Source organism: Clupea harengus, chromosome 10 (assembly GCF_900700415.2).
Source record: "Clupea harengus chromosome 10, Ch_v2.0.2, whole genome shotgun sequence".
NCBI lineage: Eukaryota > Metazoa > Chordata > Actinopteri > Clupeiformes > Clupeidae > Clupea > Clupea harengus.
The window spans coordinates 11211056-11223509 of record NC_045161.1 but is presented as its reverse complement, the minus strand read 5'-3'; the positions used below and the strand labels follow the sequence as shown (position 1 = coordinate 11223509).

General features: G+C 42.6%; 1 protein-coding gene across 1 annotated transcript in view; it reads right to left on the bottom strand.

Moving 5' to 3' along the window:
• The window catches only part of prrx1b (paired related homeobox 1b), a 12900-nt gene extending 842 nt beyond the window's left edge, over window positions 1–12058 (bottom strand). Inside the window, exons 1-5 of the mRNA XM_031575355.2 lie at window positions 11334–12058; window positions 6136–6311; window positions 3633–3814; window positions 2211–2276; window positions 1–1615 (exon numbers count right to left, since the gene is read on the bottom strand). The exon at window positions 1–1615 is cut by the window's left edge and continues 842 nt beyond it. Of these exons, the coding sequence (XP_031431215.1) occupies window positions 1483–1615; window positions 2211–2276; window positions 3633–3814; window positions 6136–6311; window positions 11334–11580 (804 nt within the window). The 5' untranslated portion in view covers window positions 11581–12058 and the 3' untranslated portion in view covers window positions 1–1482. The remainder of the gene's footprint in view (window positions 1616–2210; window positions 2277–3632; window positions 3815–6135; window positions 6312–11333) is intronic.
• Between the last annotated feature and the right edge of the window lie 396 nt (window positions 12059–12454).

Sequence of the window (12454 nt, the reverse complement as noted above, 5' to 3'; positions counted from 1 at the left end):
GAATCAATGTTGCAATCAAGTGTTGTAATCATATCTAATTGTGATCATTTCTGCAATAAAACTTGCCCAACACCACAGCCCCTTCCTCTATGCCAATGCAACACTGAAGTACTCCACCTTTATATTCACTATTGTCCCGCTCATAAACCAGTTCACAATAAAAACACTAATTGAATACTCTCATACCCTCCAAGGCCTCTGGTTTGATGAAACTGTAAAAGTAGCAATAAGTAAACATGTGAGATACATTTTTTAGGATGGTGATTTTGTAGGAAAAATCCCCTGCGGTGGAGTGGGACTGGCTGTGACTGCTGCCCGTGGCCTTATAGCACTGCTGCCAGCAACAGCTTCTGCACGGGCACAATTGCAAAACAAAAACACAAAGGCACTCGGATGACGCGCATCAGAGAGAAATCTACCGAACTCCCCGCCACGTCTTGTGTTATGCGTTAAGGCCTATCAGTTCCACCTAAAATCCTTACAAAGCATGATGGGATTGTCCCAGACGTCGCTGCTAGAAATGCTTGGAAAGTTTTATTAACATATATGATTTTCTGTTATAAAAGATATGATAAGAAGGTAGAAAAAAATAGGGTTCAGTTCAAAGAGAGAAAAAAACAAGAGTGAAGGAGTTACACAAGTGTTGCCTGTATATTGAAATATAACACACACCGCATTGGGTCAACATCATTTTGCCAGTGGTATACAAAAGAAGAAAAAGTTTTTGGTTTAAAAAAAAAAAAAAAAGGAAAGAAAGAAAGTTACTATCATTGTTTCTTTTTTGTCTTTCAAAGAGTCGGAATACTCCAGTTGGCATAGGCGAGGAACTATACACTGTTGTCCAGATGTCAAGCCGCAGCCCTTCCATTTAAAAGGCTTCTAGAGTCAAATTCCCCAACCACAGATCGCTGAGACGAGAGGGTGTTATGGGATGTGTTGGGTGCTATCAGAGTCTCGCATGGCAGTTCCTCCGGAGCCTGAGAGAAAGGCCACGTCTGTGGTCAAAGCACAGCGGTGCTCCAGTGTCCCGTTCCGTTAGCATCAAACTCAAAATGAAAATGACTAAAAACAACTGAAAAATAAGGTCTAAATCAGCTAGTAAAGGTTGGTTACAGCATCGAAGGTGTCCTCCGCTGGTTTGCTTCCATAAAAGGGGAAAGTCCCCTAGAGTACATCCCCAGCTTATTTCAGTTCAAGGCACTTTAACAGCAAGTCCCCAGAAATGACAAACGTGATCGCAGATGACGGAGGTTACGGTGGTGATGGTGATGATGATGATGACGATGACAGACTTGAGCGGGGAGCGGCAAATGCAACCAGTCCCAATGATGTTGGCAGGGTCTTGGGGTCCGACTGGATCTCAACACTAATAATCACACAGAGCCCTGCGGCGAAAAAAACAACGGAATCCCTTCTGTATTCTCCACCATCCATTCTTCCTTCTTTCTTCTCCTCTCCTCCCTTTCTCTATCTCTGTCGTCTTCAGTTTACGGTGGGCATCTGGTTGAGGCTGTACTCCTTGGCCTTGAGGCGCAGGTTGGCGATGCTGTTGGCCATGTTCACTCCCGCGGAGGAGGTGGTGTTGGCACAAGTGGGTGGGTATGATGCCATGGTGCTGGAGGAGAACAGCCAATGAGAAGAGGGAAAAGGTGTAAAAAGACGTGTGCGATAATGAAATAATTCCACATTTTATATCATTTGAAAAATATGCATAAAAATAAAACACAACAACATTTAAATGCTACAATGCAATCCATTTTTATTATTTCAATAAAAAAAAAATTACCACAGAATTGTTTTGAAAATGTCTAAAAGATCAAATAGATATACTTATATTTTTTGTTATTAATGGCAACAAATTGTACATGTAGAGAAAATAAAGGAATCCAAGCCAAGAGTATCAGTTAATTATATCAGCTATTTTGCAACATTAAAATACTTCAGTAATGAAGTGTACATCAGTAAAACACTCTGTCCTAGTGTGCCAAACTGGCCAGTTTTTATGAGGTTGGAGCACATTTTTATGAGGTACATATTTTTGTAATTGACTCTTGTACTATTCTTTTGCAATCATCATGGATGTTCAGTGTATTACAAATGTGCGATAAATGGCAAAATAACGGACTTGTCTGGCAAGGACACACACATGCAGAGGGGTAGCACACACACACACACACAATCGCACACTGTAGGGAAAGAAAAAAATGTACTTGCTTTCTGTGGGCAGCATTTTCTGTGGCACTCGAATTGGCCCTCCCTCCGGCCTCGGATACCAGCTTAAGAATATATAAACCATTATTAATACTTTATGAATGCTTTATCAGTACATAATTACTGCCTTATTCATGTCTAATGAACACTTCACAGTTACATTGAGTCTGCTGAAGACTCGTTTATTGGGAGTATAACTGGTTCTTAATGTTGATACGAGCCTCCGCCAGTTGCCCCATATTTATTTTGTAAAATGCTGCTTTAGTAAAAGCATCAGATTTATGGATATATGGATAAGACACCGGTGGCAGTGCAATGGTCAGTCTGGAGGTGCTGACGTGACTACGGGGACAGCGCAGGGCTGTGGGCCCGAGGCCTGGAGTTGTGGGCCGGCGGCTAAGGTTGTATAAGGATTACTGTTAAATCACAGTCACAGAAACCTGAGTCACAGAAAATCCTGCCCAGCAGTTTGTACGCCATCATCTCATCTCATCTTTTCTTTCTCTCTCTCTCTCTCCCTCTCTCTCTCTCTCTCATTCTCTCTCGCTCTCTTTCTGTCCGTGTGGACCCCCTGACCCAGGCTTGGGGGACGCCAGGAGTCAGCTCTGAATTTCATATGGTTTGTTTTCAGATTATCACCCTCATCCTGGGAGGTTTTGACCCCCCTCCCGCCAAACCCCCCAACCTCCGTGCTGACGGACAGAGTGAGGGGCTGAGTGGAGAGGTGGAGGGGGGGGGGGGGGTTGGGGGGGTAGTGGAGAGCCGGGCAGCAGAGATCTAAGATCTGAGCCATGTTTCTGTTGGCCAATCATCGCCCTCGCCACTGGCGACCTCCCCACTCAGGGCAAGATACAAAAAAATGTGGCTTTTATCATTCCAAATTTGTTCCGATTTCCAGATTTAAGCATATCTATTTCAGTCCAACTGATGTCTGTTTCAGCCACGTGTGTAATATGTATGGTGAAGACACGTGTCGACAGAAATGTGTATGGCCCTTCATGACCATTTAACTCACATAATTAACACATTCGCAACTAGAAGTACTACACCTTAACCACTCACTCCCATTCAAAGTAGCTGACATTTGGCAGACTGAATCATTTCTCTCAAACAGGTCCAGTAAAGAACAGAGCGGAGAAAGCAGCATGGCTAACAAGCCAAGGTAAAACACACAAATGCAAGCAGCAACGAAATAGCCATGAAGCAGGGGATGACGGAATGGGAAGATAAAGAGTAGAAAAGAGAGAAAAAGAGAGCTACAGGCAGGAAATGAAATGAAAACAGGCAGTGGGTGCAGGGGTGACTGGGAGCAATGACAGAGGCCAGGCAAGGGTCAAGGGACAGAGGTCAAAGGTGAATGAAGCCGCAGGGCAAGGGTTGTGTGTGTGTGTGTGTGTGTGTTTTTGTGAGTGTGTGGTTACCTATAGGGAGAGGCTGAGCCCCAGGACAGGTAATCATTCGGCCGTGGCGCGGGCCGTGGCACGATTGGCTGCTCCACGGCAGTCACATCACCCGAGTAGGACTTGAGCAGCGAGGCGTTCTTGCTGGCCAGCATGGCCCGCTCGTTGCGACGGAACTTCGCCCGCCGGTTCTGGAACCACACCTGACAGGACGAACAGATCCACATGGACCACCAGTGAGAAACCATGAGCCCAAAGCCTGATAAATCACACCCATGTTAGGTCTAAACAGGATTCTCCAGTGGACAGAAGCGGTTCTGGGGGTGCGATACTCGAAAGCACCGTTGTCTAACCATGTCCTAATCTCCATTGTTACAACCGTGGTTCAGCGATTTGGTGTTTCTCGAAAAGCATAGTTTAAATGATCAATCGCAAACATGATTGCTGTTGTCACCATTTTAATTGCGTTCGTTTGACAAGATTGACTCCCTACCCTCCCTTCCAAATTTCGTTGTATGCAAATACAATGACAATAAAGGCTTTTCTATTCTATTCTACCTACCTAAACACCCACCAACTGAGAATTTCACTTTTCATAAATTAAAAAAATGAACCCTTAATAACACTGACAGACGTTCAAATGGGAACACCAGGATTTTAATTGTGTACTCCATCAGCTGCTCTAATAAATGTGTAGGACTAATTTTACCCTCTGCCGTGCTGGGACTATGGTGGTATGACAGAAGTGGAGATTTGCAACGTAGCGACTACGGTTTCGAGAAACAGTCGTTCAGCCAACGATGCATCGTACCACCATGGCTCAGCATGGACCTCCGTCTTTATTCGAGAAATGCACCATTCGTCTAAAAAAGTGAACCACATATGATTCCTCACAATTGTACAAATGAATCTTCTAAAATTTGCTCTAACTGATATGACCAATCTCTTATGAATGAACGTCTGTAGATCAGCGGGAAATCACAACAGCAACTTCACAACAGCAATTAACTAAAGTCACTGAAGGTAATTATGACAATATGATTACTATCAAATTATTATCCATGGAATTTGGGACAACTGGAAACTACTTAAATAAACACTTTCTAGTTCCTGTGGAACAAAGCGTTTTTTTCACTAAAATCACATTTTGGTGTTCCAAGGAAACTATAACACACACACACACATTCCCATCAATGAAAAACAGCTCTGACATATTAGCCATTTGTATTAGTCTCCGCTCACTGACTGGGATGGGGAAATCATATAGTCAATGATGATTAAAGGTTTTCTTTTTCAATTTTCAAGTACCATCCAAACTGTTTGTGTAAAAACACAACTGCATTTAACCTTAGCTGAAGTAAAAAAAATATATATATATATTCTCACATACACACACCACCGTGAATCAGGGGCCAGAGCTGGATATGGCGCCCAGATAAAAAAAAGATAGTGAAAATAGACCGCTGAAAGCTTTCAAAGAACCACAGGGCATCGCAAAATATCTTACAGGGTAATGCAATTGTTTCAGGATAACTTGCATACAGGTTTTATCCACAGGCATCAGCACATCAACACACACACTGAAACACACCAACACACACACACTCACACATACATACGCACTGCTTGAGGCTGTGCCTGATGCAGAGCTATGTTTTAGCTCTGTGAAATAAAAGTGGATATTAAAGGTCTCCACAGGCACTGCATAAGTTATCATACACACACACACACACACACACACACACACACACACACACACACACACACACACACACACACATAATGGAATGAGCTCTAAGTCTCTATCAAAGCTGCCCTGCCTCAGACTCTGGGACACATTAATCACAGATGTGCATTCTCTCCTTCCCTATGTCTTTCTCTCTCTCACTCCATCTCTTTCTCACCCTCTGTCTTTCTCTTTCACTCTCTCGCCATCTCTCCCTCACCCACACGATTCCTTTCTCTATTTTTACATTTTTCCCATTTTATTCGGATACTTATTTTTCCTCAGCTTTATTATCACTTACCACTTTATTTCTTCCACCAGAACTATCTATCACATTTTTGCTGTTATTTTTCTCTCAGTTGTTCCTCTCTGTATCTGTCTTTGATCTAAAAACCTAATCCCTGTCTTCCTGTAGAGACACTGCATGTGTGGACTGACTGCCATTGTGTATCTGAGTGTGTTTATCAATGACTGTACATGCCTTGCAAAACTATTACGGTTTGCACTGACTGCAGAACTTTAGGAAAAAACACTCTGTGTGTGTGTGTGTGTGTGTGTGTGTGTTTGAATGTGAGTGTGAGTGTGAAGGTTGCTGGGAATCAACAAAAGCAGTTTAGCCACCACTTAATAATGGGCAAACAACCCTTCAACCAGAGAAATGGTCGTTTAAATACCAAAGCCATATCTACATCCTTTAACTAAACAGTCACACACAAATACACACAAACACACACACATGCTAACACACACAAAGAGAGAGAGAGAGAGAGAGAGAGACGTCCTCTAATGTGGCCTCACCTGTACTCTGGCTTCGGTGAGGTTGACCCTGCGCGCCAGGTCCTCCCTGACGAAGGCGTCGGGGTAGTGTGTGCGCTCAAACACGCGCTCCAGGGCCTGCAGTTGGCTGCTGTTGAAGGTGGTCCTGTTCCGGCGCTGCTTCCTCTTCTTCTTCTCCTCCGCGTTCAACTGCTCGTCTGAGATACACACACACACACAGAGCGCAAACACACACACGTGCACACACAGATAAGTAAGACATACACACACATGGGCATTCACAAACACATTGATGCAAAGACGTACATAAGCATGCACTCACACACACACACACACAAACACACACAGATAAAAAACGCTTATAAGACACACACATATCAACATATATAAACATAACATCATATACATGCTTACACATCATATGTATACATAAGCATTAAATACACATGCAAGGGATACACACATATAAGGTACGTATAAACACAGATACAGATAAGGTATACACACGCAGAGAGAGAGAGAGAGAGAGAGAGAGAGGGAGAGATATGTCAGAACTTCTGGTTTAAAATTATAAAACAATGTCAGCTTCTCCTATGTCAGCACCCCACCTCATTCTCCAACACATACCTCTGTTGTGTTTGATATAGACTACAATCCCCAGAGTTGGTTTGATTTCATTCAGATAACGTTTGACCCTGCCTTGCTCGGGTGTTAAAAATGAACACGCATAGGTTACACATACACGATAGAATATCAGAAAGTGACTTCCGGAGATGGCTGTTTGTTTGTCCTCCCGTTGTCAAAGAAAACGATACGTTGGAACATGGGTACATGTAAAACTCTCATATGTCGAATCTAGTAAATAAACATAGAGGATTTTACGGTGCATTAGAGGATCATGTTCGAAAATGTCTATTTAAGTCCCTCTTCACTGTCTACATCTCTTAGAACAGATTTTTATGACAGACGTCTTGCAAAGTGTTGTCATGTTTGTATTTTCCAAGCCTAACAGAGAACGTTCAAATTCAAAACTTGATTTTTGGAAATCCCTATTTTTGAGGCACGAGGATTTAACGAGCTGCTCGTCCTCATCAGACCACTGAGATAACATTTAAAACGGCCTATCAAAGTTTTTAAATCAGAAGATAACATAGGTTATAAGTATACTGGATATAGAATTTGGGATTATTTATGATTTCAGTTTTGAGTGCGGTACAAAGAAATCCAGTGCGGTGCACCAGGTTTAAATAATCCCTATTTGCAAACCACACAAACACAGTTTAAGGCCTCCAATTGGTGTTTTAGTTAATTACGAGGCGTCTGACGTCATTTCAAACTGGCAAAATCGTATGCTAGTAATTTATGATGTCGCTTTGGGAGGTTGATATCTGACAGAGTTGTTTACGAGTTCGTTTTACAGCTAAATAGATCTTCAGAGACAAACGACATTTGCAGGGTCATTTTGGTGGTAAAATAAAACTTATTGGTTCAAACCCTGCTCCATTAAACCACAACCTCTTTAATGCGGTGCTTAATTGTGTGTTATTATGGCGATGTAATGAAATAATTTGGAAAACAATAAACCAATTTATTTGATGCACAATATTGGACTAAAACAATATTCACTAAATTTAGATAATTCTGGAGAGTTTATTTACTGTCTATTTCATGGAAGAACGTACATACTAATAGGCTATAACATGTGGGTACATAACATTATAAATAATTAAGACATCATGTCGGAATCCCGTTTGTTACTGTTAATACAGTTTATTTCTGTACAGCCAATTCAATCAAAACAAACTAACTGAGAGGAACCGGCAATTGTACTGTACATATTTATGCTTAAATAGCGAATTTATTTACAGGGCATATGAATATATATTTTTATAGACTCATTGTAATCACTAAAACAATAATAAAAAAATACTTCAAATATTTTTAAGCAAAAAGCGCGAGAATAGACCATTGCATGAGAATATTCATCTTTATTGCCTTTCTTTTGCCAGCATAGGATCTAAGGGTTTGAAACAACCCTGTGATGACATTTGGCCACATTCTGGTAAAACAAAAGGCCAAAGACGCGTGAGACTAGGATTCATCTAACTCCTTCTAAGAAGAATGTATCCAAATTTCGCCCTCTGCACGCATGGCCTGTGAGCATACTCCATCCTGTTAAAAGTTCAAAGTCGTCTAATCCACAACAGAGACTCCATCAGATGGCCTAGTGTTCGTTTGATTGCGGGTCAGTTTCTTAGGTCATTTGACGTGCGCAGTGTCATAAACTGCTTCCATTTTTGTGTTTCTTTACAATGATCTGTAAACAGTAAACGAAAGCTACGGCCTTGTTTGGCGCAGCAACCTTACAGCTGATCGCCATGCAGCGATTGCTCCGACTCGTGCTGGACAAAAATCATATTTGTATCACTTCAGTTTTAACTCTAAACGATTGTGCCGGCTATTTTTGACACGATTTGGTAACCCTCCATATAAGAGGCAATCATGGGACTAACGGACTTCACCGTAATTGTGAGTGTTACTATGTAAAAAAAAATACTTAGGATATGCCCCACTAGTCCATTTTACCAGCATGTAAATGCCCCTGATCTTTGCATTTGATTTTTCAGGCCTTTGGCTTGTCACTAACCTACTTGTCAAGCCCAGTCTCTGCCGTGCTTCACTAGGGTTTAGCCCACTAAAAAATAGTGACAAACGCTCAGGGCTGGGTTTCCTGATAACGGTGATGCTTAGCGTTTTACGAAGACTTGAAAGGTATACCTTACAATAGGCTACTTTTCTACGCCTGTTTCCCAAGCCATCTCTTAAGAGTTCGTCGAAGAGAAACATTCCTACGTAGCCTTTACCTGAAGAGGCTAAATACAGGTTTCTGCTATCTGTGCTTATCATTCACGTACGTTTGAGCGTGCGTGAGATGTTTGATGGGCATGACTCGCAGGTGATCATTATTTTTAAATAAGCACATCAATACACAACACTATGCAAGACTAAATGAAAGTTCCCGAATAAGGACGGCTGTATGCTAGATGTTACTGAAAGATTTGTATTCGCAAGGGTTTCAAAATCATTAATTAATGTATACCAATGTTTTTTATTTGTATTTAATGGAGCACAAAATGCAATGCAACAAGTATCTTTGTCTTACATCACAGTCGGTGCACACGTCCGGACACTAACACAACAGTTAGGCTCTTGTTTTATATGAGAATTGTGTTAAGGTAGGCCTATAGCCTAGCTAAGAGTGGTTCAGACAAACCTTACCAAAGTATATATTGGCGAAGACCTACTAGCTAACGACGTTTGGGAAACACCTCGAAACATTAATGTAACAAGCTGGGGAAACCTACCCCAGATTTAGACAGGTCCAGCGTTCTCAAATAAAAAACGAATTCAATTTTCAACACATAATAAATCAGATAATAATGAGTTAGCTTACTTAATAATATAGCTTAGAGTCATACAATAGAAAATAAATCAGGTTATCCTGACATTCTCTGCAGTGCCAATGCATGTAACATCAGCCTACTTAATAGTATGCGACCTACCGTAATCGCCAAGGGCTTCAGGTAGGCTATGGACTACATACTGAACCGAGGAAAGGGATGGATTGGTTATTCCTATTTATCAAAATGCGGGTATTGCCACTCCGGTTTATTTGTAAATCTAATGAAATACTACTAAGATTATTACTATAATAATATATTACAGGGCCAGAAATAAGTACTTGGCAGAAGTGCCTAAAATAAATGTTATATTTGTATTATTTTCATTTGTCAAGTTCAAGACCGATGAAGTCTTAACTCTGAATGCTGGGCAAAGCATTCTAAAATCTTAACGGTGAAAAAGAGCTGCATAGTACTGGGTTAGCTGGGTTACACTGAACCATTGAACAGAATATCAGAAAAACGGCACTTAAAACGTGAGATTGTCAGTAAACTTTCGAGGTGGCTTATCTTTTTTATAATTTGACATTTGGAAAGAAAAAAAAAGTCAAAAAAGTGACCACGAGCGGGTGAATATGCACCATTTGAATGATGTCACCCCTATTTAATTTTCACATGTTTACATTTTACAACCACTTTTTCGGAAAAAGAAATAATTTTGAAAAAAATTGTCAGTAGACGTTATAACCCGAGAAATGGAAATGGAAGGGCATGAAGAGGCTTCGGCAAGTAACCTACTGATGGGCAGATCTAATATAATTTGGCCAACTGATGCAGTAATTGTAGGCGTATGTTCCACGGACACATATAATTATGACAAATTATTGTGTTTAAGTATTTTGAAATTGTTTGACAAGTGAACAAGCCACGGATTTACGACAGGGCCCTAGCCCGTTTTCCTTCCGGCACCTACTTCTCCCTATCACTCTGATTTAGCTTAAAAATAACAATAACAGCCATTAAACCCAGCGTCTCTGTCAACCCCTCCCATTAACCTGTGAGTGAGAGCGTTTCTCTGTGGATTTTAAGCGTTTATTTATGCTCTAAAACACGCAGTCACACTCGAGTAGAGCAGGGTTATTTTGTTTTTGCTGGGGTGGATCCAAACGGTTCTCCATAGGCTCTGTTAAATAGTACTTCGCTCAAGCCACTTTTCGTGTTAACACTACAATGTGCATCATATTTCGGGATTGTCTGATTTATTATTGTTCGGCTTGATTTGCGTCCTGCTGACCATGTCCACTAACGCAGCTGTATATCAGTAACTTCAAAGTGTTAATGGCAAATTAATGGCCTTTTAGAACGGGCTTCAGAACTGATGGATTGCTCCGAGTCACGGAGGATTTTCTCCAGCCACGTTTGTTTCAACACAGCCTGCGTCTAGAGACAGTTCTAATTATGCACCAAGTGAATGTGACGTTTTGCCTGTCACTGTCCTCTATTTCCCAGATTAAACCACGGGCAGACGGTTCTACCAAACGAACAACTGCAGCAGTGAAGCTCGCCTACGAGTCAGCAAACCCAAAATCTCAGCGGAGCACGGAGTAATCCTTTAGGGAAACGTCATTCGTTCGATATTTTCCTGGGCAGTTCATAAATTCGGGGCCTTTGCATTGCCTGGTTATTGACATAACCTACGACCGCGCTAATGTGCCAATCCGTTTCTGCATTTAGGTGTTAATCACGACTCAGTCCCGAGTGAGTGCGCCGTAGAACCGAGTGAACACACCCTGGAAGTAGCGTACACTTTGCACTTACTCTCCTGCTGCGTCGTGTCGCTGCCGCTGGTCAGGCCCGGAGACTCCAGCATACTCCTGCCCGCCTCACCGACGCCGTCCTCAGTCTGGGTGCCGACCATCTCCCCTGCCTCCTCCAGATCCAGCAGGTGGCTCACCGAGAAGTTCTTTTTAGCCTGCAGGTTTTCCAGATTGGCAGTGATCGGACTTTCCAGTCTGCTAGATATCGATGCTTGTCTGTCCATTACATGTGCATAGCTAGAAGTCATGACGCAAATAGGATACAGAGAAAAAAATGGCGCAATAATAACAGCCGAGCCAAATTGTTCCTTGAATACAAGGAAGAAAAAAACAACACCCACGGCGCCTCCAACCCGACAGTCGAAATCTCCTTTCCCTCCGTTGCCAAGCGGAGCTAAATCGCTGTAAGCATCCAGTCAAGGAGATGTTTTTTCAGCGTAGGCGACCTTGTGACGATCTTCAGCTCAACTCCACGGTCAGACCAGGCTCATCTCTACCCCAGTTAGGCGATCATCTGAGGTTTCGTGACTGCGGGGGCGTCCATCCATGTACATAAACACACACTCACACACACGCTCTCTCTTTCCCCAGACAGACAACCAGACCCACACACATTCACAAACACACCCACAGCCGAAGTACAATTCACCAGTGAAAAGTTCTACTAAAGTCCAGCACCTGGCTCCACCGAAGACCCCAGCCGCCGTTGACTCACGATAGTGACTGAGCGTGGTTTTTGCGAAAGTTCTGATGTCTAACAGATGCGCATGCATGTGAGGGAAGTTCAGTGGAGTGGAGACGCGGGCACGCTGACTGACTCTCTCTGCCGCTGATCACTAAACGCTCTCTCTCCCTCGCTCTCTCCCTCTCCCTCTCTCTCTCTGGTACTTCAAACGAGGCGCTCGCTGGCACGCTGCGGAGGCCCGCGCGAGAGGCTAAATGAGAAATAGAGACCCCTGGGAGGGGAGATCGACCTAATAGGGGCCCATAATTACGTGGCAAAGCCTTTGTGCTGTATCTGACGTTACACAGACTGCCTTTCTCCTCTCCTTTTCTCCATCCACCCCTCACCACTGCCGTGTACACACAATAACATCGCCCTATCCACTCCATTCCCGCACC